At 44.0% G+C, this 7,500-nt stretch overlaps 1 protein-coding gene across 1 annotated transcript in view; it reads left to right on the top strand.

The window, feature by feature from the left end:
• prkn (parkin RBR E3 ubiquitin protein ligase) overlaps nucleotides 1–7,500 on the top strand; it is a 14,147-nt gene that overhangs the window by 5,150 nt on the left and 1,497 nt on the right. The window contains exons 3-7 of the mRNA XM_028603551.1: nucleotides 585–700; nucleotides 1,478–1,614; nucleotides 4,600–4,661; nucleotides 5,138–5,368; nucleotides 5,952–6,069. Of these exons, the coding sequence (XP_028459352.1) occupies nucleotides 585–700; nucleotides 1,478–1,614; nucleotides 4,600–4,661; nucleotides 5,138–5,368; nucleotides 5,952–6,069 (664 nt within the window). The remainder of the gene's footprint in view (nucleotides 1–584; nucleotides 701–1,477; nucleotides 1,615–4,599; nucleotides 4,662–5,137; nucleotides 5,369–5,951; nucleotides 6,070–7,500) is intronic.

Here is a 7,500-nt window from a genome sequence, read left to right as displayed (position 1 = left end):
TCTCCGTCTCTCAGGGTCCGTCCTGTTGGGACGATGTCCTCCTCCGAGGTCGGATCCACGGCGTGTGTCAATCAGACGGTTGTCACGGCAACAAAGCGGTAAAGGGGGGTCTGTGTAGTGTTTGGTGTGTCTCGCTCAAATCCCATCCTTCTGTATTTACTGTTTAGAGTACATAGTGCTGACAGAGTGTGTGTGTCTGTGTGTGTGTGTGTGTGTGTGTGTTTGTGTGTGTGTCTATGTGTGTATATGTGTGTGTGTGTGTGTGTGTGTGTGTGTGTGTGTGTGTGTGTGTGTGTGTGTGTGTGTGTGTGTCTGTGTGTTTGTGTGTGTGTGTGTGTGTATATGTGTGTGTGTGTGTGTGTGTGTGTGTGTGTGTGTGTGTGTGTGTGTGTGTGTGTGTGTGTGTGTGTGTGTGTGTGTGTGTGTGTGTGTGTGTGTGTGTGTGTGTGTGTGTGTGTGTGTGTGTGTGTGTGTGTGTGTGTGTGTGTGTGTGTGTATATGTGTGTGTGTGTGTGTGTGTGTGTGTGTGTGTGTGTGTGTGTGTGTGTGTGTGTGTGTGTGTGTGTGTATATGTGTGTGTGTAGGAGTTCTACATGAAGTGTGCGTCCCATCCAACCTCTGATGACGACCTCTCTGTGGCCCTCAACCTCATCATGACCAACAGCAGAGATGTCCCCTGCATCGCCTGCACCGACATCATGTAACACACACACACACACACACACACACACACACACACACACACACACACACACACACACACACACACACACACACAGACACACACACACACACACACACAGACACACAGACACACACACACACACACACACACACACACACACACACACACACACACACACACACACACACACACACACACACACACACACACACACACACACACACACACACACACACACACACACACACACACACACACACACACACACACACACACACACAGACACACACACACACACACACACACACACACACACACACACACACACACACACACACACATACACACACACACACACACACACACACACACACACACACACACACACACACACACACACACACACACACACACACACACACACACACACACACACACACACACACACACACACACACACACACACACACACACACACACACACACACACACACACACACACACACACACACACACACACACACACACACACACACACACACACACACACACACACACACACACACATACACACACACACACACACACACACACACACACACACACACACACACATTTTTCTGTTCTGCTGTTATCAATTTTCACAGCGCATTTGTTGTCCATATACATGGATTTGATTATATAATATATTTTACCCCCTACACTGTCTGTCTGTCTGTCTGTGTGTGTCTTTGTGTGTGTGTGTGTGTCTGTCTGTCTGTCTGTCTGTCTCTCTGTCTGTCTGTCTGTCAGGGACGTGGTGGTGGTGTTCCAGTGTTTGGAGCGTCATGTGATCTGTCTCGACTGTTTCCGTGGTTACTGTCAGACTCGACTGAACGAGCGACAGTTTGTGTACGACCCTGTGATTGGCTACTCTCTGCCGTGTGCCGGTAGGACCAATCATCATCTCACTGCCTGTACTTCATATTCAACCAATAATTCATACATATATAGAACGGTGCATTGTGGGTAGCGGCGGCCATTTTAGAGGCAACGCAAACGCCGGTTGGGAATAAGATAATAGCGTAGCCGGCCGGTCTCCACCTCCACCGGCACGGAGAAAGAGTTATGGACCGTGACAAAAAAAAAAGTTGGCTATACCGTATACTGACAAACTTAATAGTGAAGCCAAACAATGCTACTTAAAAAAAATGAGGACATATGTATGTATGTATGTCATAAAAATATCAGTTAGCGTTAGCCGCGATGCTAACGGAGTTGACCACAAAGCAAAGCAAAAAGACCCCAGCGTTGATAATAATACATTAACTTTGTGAAAGTGCCGTGAGCTTGTCAGTGTTGGTCTGTGTGGTAGCTAGTTCCCTTAGCCAGTTTAGTTCCTTCATCCCCCCGCAGTCGACAAAAATCTCCAGAGTGCCCGGTGGGCTGGTGGATGTCCTGCATAGGACAGATCATGCCTTCACAGCAAAAAGTTTAGTTTATTTCCCCCTCAAAATTGGTAAATGAGCACTGTAGTGGTTATGACCATATCAGTGACTATGTAACTACATGGAAACGGGATAAACGATGTCTGTGGCTTGCACAGTAATAGTGTTACTGAAGCTTAGCTAGCTGAAAAAAAAGGAATAGTGTGCAGATTGGAGCGTAGTGTGTGAAGAGCGCAGTTGTTTACAAGGGAAGAAGCTTGGAGTAACATAACTATGGAGAATATAGCAGATATACAACACACTGAAGAGCCTTTTGAGTTTGATGGACATCCTTATTTATTCAAACCCGAGTATACAGACGAAGAACTAACCTCACAAGAGTTTGATAGAACGAGTCAGACAGAGAGGGAAAACAGGCAGATGAACTTGCTGCTCCAAGCGCAAGCTAAAGCTAGCCTTCAGTAACTGGAGGACATAGCCACACCACCACCGCTCCGTGGATTGTTATTGAGATGATTATCACAGAAGCCTGTCTGAATACACTCACCGGACGGCAGATAGCAGCTAACGGCTATCTGCTAGCAGGGCAAGCTAGCTACCGACAGGATCGAGACAGGGACCAGGGTAGGTGAATTTAAACAATGTCTGAGTTGAAAAGGCATCTTGTTGTTGATGCGTAAGAGCCCTGTTCATGTGGCACAGACATATTCATTTTATTTTGTATCTGTTAAGAGGCACAAAGGCACTCTAAATCTTGCTCCGACAACTGCAGTTTTAGCTCAGGGGACGCTTCTACACGTAGCTGCAGCTTCTCCGTGTTACCTGCACTTATTCGGGTCGGGGTTTTTTCTATCGAAAGTACTCGCGTAGCTATAGAGGTCAAGATTAACGTAAAAATTGGCCGGAATTCTCCTTTTAAAATAACCTAAATAAAACCTAATATTCTCAAATGACCAACGTTACAATTTCAATTACCTACTGCCTACTATCAGCCTACTATACAGCTATGCTATACAGTACATCTACTTCCATACAGTGATTCCCACAATGCATTGCGACGTGACGAAACGATCCCGAACTTTGTATTGTTGCCCAAGTAATGAAAACCGGCAGCTGATTGGACGAACGCGTTACATGGGTTTGTTTTCTCCGGATGTTGAGAGCCAGACTGTCATGGCGGCCGTTCAGAATACGATCTCATATCGTACTAAAATAGTTCACTGAAACATGTTTCTGAAAACATTTTAAGCGAGAAATAGGCCGTGCAGTTGCTGAATCTGTCTTCATTTCAGCTCAACAAAGGTCAGTTTAGAAGATTTTCGTCAGATTTTGAGAGAAACCTCACTCCGCTCGCCATTTCCGGGTGAGTCCCGACTGCCCTGCCGCCGACTGAACTCTCGGCTCGTTGGAGATGAACTGAACTCTCGGCTCGTTGGAGATGAACTGAACTCTCGGCTCGTTGGAGATGAACTGAACTCTCGGCTCGTTGGAGATGAACTGAACTCTCGGCTCGTTGGAGATGATCTGAACTCTCGGCTCGTTGATGATAAACTGAACTCTCGGCTCGTTGGAGATGAACTGAACTCTCGGCTCGTTGGAGATGAACTGAACTCTCTGCTCGTTGGAGATTAACTGAACTTTCGGCTCGTTGGAGATGAACTGAACTCTCGGCTCGTTTGAGATGAACTGAACTCTCGGCTCGTTGGAGATGAACTGAACTCTCGGCTCGTTGGAGATTAACTGAACTTTCGGCTCGTTGGAGATGAACTGAACTCTCTGCTCGTTGGAGATGAACTGAACTCTCGGCTCGTTGGAGATTAACTGAACTCTCGGCTCGTTGGAGATGAACTGAACTTTCGGCTCGTTGGAGATGAACTGAACTCTCGGTTCGTTGGAGATGAACTTAACTTTCGGCTCGTTGGAGATGAACTGAACTCTCGGCTCGTTGGAGATGAACTGAACTCTCTGCTCGTTGGAGATGAACTGAACTCTCGGCTCGTTGGAGATGAACTGAACTTTCGGCTCGTTGGAGATGAACTGAACTCTCGGCTCGTTGGAGATGAACTGAACTCTCGGCTCGTTGGAGATGAACTGAACTCCTCGTTGGAGATGAACTGCCTGTAAAGTAGACGAGCAGGCGACAGCAGCCGGGACGGTGACAACAATCTGCTCTCAAGTCAGACAGTTTCTAGCCGTTTCAGCAGCCTTCAGCAGGACTAAGCCAAATTGTTGCTGCTGTTGTTCTGAAAGATATTAAGCATTCTGAACTTAGCAGAACCTTTCCTTGTTTGTTTTTTTCTTCATATTTGCAATGATTTAGCATTTAAATATCCATTATTATAAGCTTCAGTCTCAATTTAAAAAAGCGATTAATCGCGATTAACTACAGCAAATTGTGCGATTAATTAGTTAATTTTTTTTAATCGATTGACAGCCCTAATATATATATATGTGTGTGTGTGTGTGTGTGTGTGTTTGTGTCTCCAGCCGGCTGCGCTGACTCTCTCATTAAGGAGTTGCATCATTTCAGGATTTTGGGAGACGATCAGGTGACTCTTCCTCCTAACTTTGTGTTGTCGATGTCATTTTAAAAGGATAAATATTCAGAGCGTGTTTATCACCAAACTCCACCAGACTCCATGTAAATAATCAGTACTTTTATCATCGTAAAAACACACTTCATTCAAAGTGGACAGAAACTAAATAAAACTACCAAAAGCCGTCTTGGTTCATCTTTCCACTGTTCCAACAATCACCACTCTGGTTTGGTTGAAATAAACCCTCTATACACGCTAAAAGTCCTGATTATTTACATGGAGTCTGGTTGAGATATGCTGGCTCTATACACACTAAAAGTCCTGATTATTTACATGGAGTCTGGTGGAGATATGCTGGTTCTATACACGCTAAAAGTCCTGATTATTTACATGGAGTCTGGTGATGGGGATTTTGGGGCTGTTTCATGTTAAACTAAAAGGATCTTGCTTTGTGTGTGTGTGTGTGTGTGTGTGTGTGTGTGTGTCAGTATGGGCGGTACCAGCAGTACGGGGCGGAACAGTGCCTGCAGCTGATTGGAGGGCTGCAGTGTCCGTCAGCAGGCTGTGGGGCGGGGCTTCTGCCGTCTGATGGCGGCCGGAGGGTGGAGTGTGACCGCCGGCTCGGCTGTGGCTTCGTCTTCTGCCGACTCTGCCGGGAGCGCTACCACGAGGGGGCGTGTCTTACAGCGCAGGCCCCGCCCACAGCCGAGGCCGCACAGGTGAGCCGACCAACCACAGAGCTCTGTTAGTTTGTATGTTGTTGTTTTGTAAGTACCTTAGAAACAGGCGAACAAATAAATCAGTCCCTCCAGAAAAACGTGACTATGCGATCGTATAATTCAACGCATAATCAGCCAAAGTCCGCATATTTATGCGAGGGGGGTGCGCATTTTTAAAAGCATAAATTGCACTTTCGCCGCATAAATTGCTGATTTCCGCGCAATGCATGAGGCTTGCATGATTTCATAATCCCCGCATTTTCGTTGCAGAAAGGTCCCATAATATATCTTAGCAGAAAGTTCACACAAGAGCAGCCATTTTCCCCTGTTTCCATGGGAACGTTATGAAGTGACGTCATTATGTAACATGAACATCATCGAAAAGCAGGGTGTTGGGTGGGGGTCACTGTTCCCGCAATTTCATCGCATAAATTTGCATAAATATCATATAGAGCATATTCCATCACATTTTTTAAAAAAACATGCCGCATAATAATTTTTGCTCGCAACAATCACAAAAAACCTTGCATTTTTCTGGAAGGACTGATAGATACATGACACAACTACCCCCCCTCTACCTCAGGGCTTTGTGTCGGGGGAGGAGGCGTCCCTCAGAGCGAGATGGGATGCAGCCTCGCTGCTCCTGGTGCAGGAGTCGACTAAACGCTGCCCGCGCTGCTCGGTTCCTACGGAGAGAGACGGTAACTCAACTTTATTGTCCCACAACTAAAAAGACTAATTCTTGGGCACTCACCCCATGATGCAGCCATAGTAACAACCAATAAACACAGACAGCATGTCCAAACATCAACTACTGTACAATACTATTACCACAGGCCGTACTATGGTCCCGATGGTGTATAAAAACCCAACATGGTGTCATGCAATACACTGGTTAAACATTACTCAAAATAAATAAATTTAATTTAAAAGGAGAGATCACAAATACAACAATTACATATCTCCATCTCTTAAGCCTCCTAACTTTTTCAAAAAATCAGTTCAGATCAAATCAAGCTTGTTTTGTCATTGCATGAATACGGTGTATTAAAAACACAAAATTCAATGGGCCTCTCCAGATCAGTGCTTTTAAATTCATAAATAATTTATTTATTTATTTTCAAGGATAACCCCTTGAGATGCACCATCTCATTTTCGAGGGGGTCCTTTAAGATACAAAAGAAAACATCAAGATGGAGAATCATCATTAAAGTAAATACAACACTAGACAATAACAAACACTCACTAACAATGCTCCCACAAACCTAATCCCTTCCTTTAGCCCATACCAAAATCAAAGTCAATCAGTGAGCCATCTGTGAAAATGCAGTTACAGAAACAAGGTATAAATATATTTATGCACTTCACTATCACATGCAGGTACATAACTGCAAACATCTACAGTATATGAGAAAAACAAGAAGGATCAGAATCAGGAACAGGATGTTTGAAAATAGGTAAAAAGAGATCATTTGAAAACATAAAAGGAAGTTATAGATCTGAGCGAACAAGAGAGATTGTTCCAGTCTGATGGTGCTTTAAATTTAAATGCACGACGACCTACTTCTTTGTTAATTCTGGGTACATAAAAGAAGAGCTGATTCATATGCTTTAAATTGTACTGTGTATTAAAAGGAACTAAAAGACATTTCAAATAAGGAGGGAAATGGAAATGAATACACTTAAAAATAAGTAGTAACCAGTGGAATTGCATTCTTGACTTGGGAGCCAGCCAGTTCAAAGACTCATACATTTGGCAATGATGAGTTCTATAAGGACATCTAAGCACAAATCTGCAAAGACTATTGTAAAGTACAGAAATAGGACGAAGATTTGAATCTGTGGTATTCCCGTATATGGTATCAGCATAATCAATTATTGGAAGTATCAAATGAGTTATAATTCTTTTTCGAACCTGTTGTGAAAAACAATCTACAGAGCGATAAAGTGACTTCAATTGGCCATATATTTTCTTGCAGATTGAATTAATATGAGGTTTGAAGGAGAGCTGGTTATCAAGCCAAAGACCAAGATATTTGTACTCTTCAACTATTGTTAAGCTGTTTTATCAAGAAAACTAATTGACCAGCATTTAGATATAGGCAAAGAATTAGGTCTAGTGCAAAACAACA

The sequence above is a fragment of the Perca flavescens genome, chromosome 17 (genome assembly GCF_004354835.1).
Source record: "Perca flavescens isolate YP-PL-M2 chromosome 17, PFLA_1.0, whole genome shotgun sequence".
In the NCBI taxonomy this organism is placed as follows: domain Eukaryota; kingdom Metazoa; phylum Chordata; class Actinopteri; order Perciformes; family Percidae; genus Perca; species Perca flavescens.
This window is presented reverse-complemented; position numbering and strand designations above follow the sequence as displayed.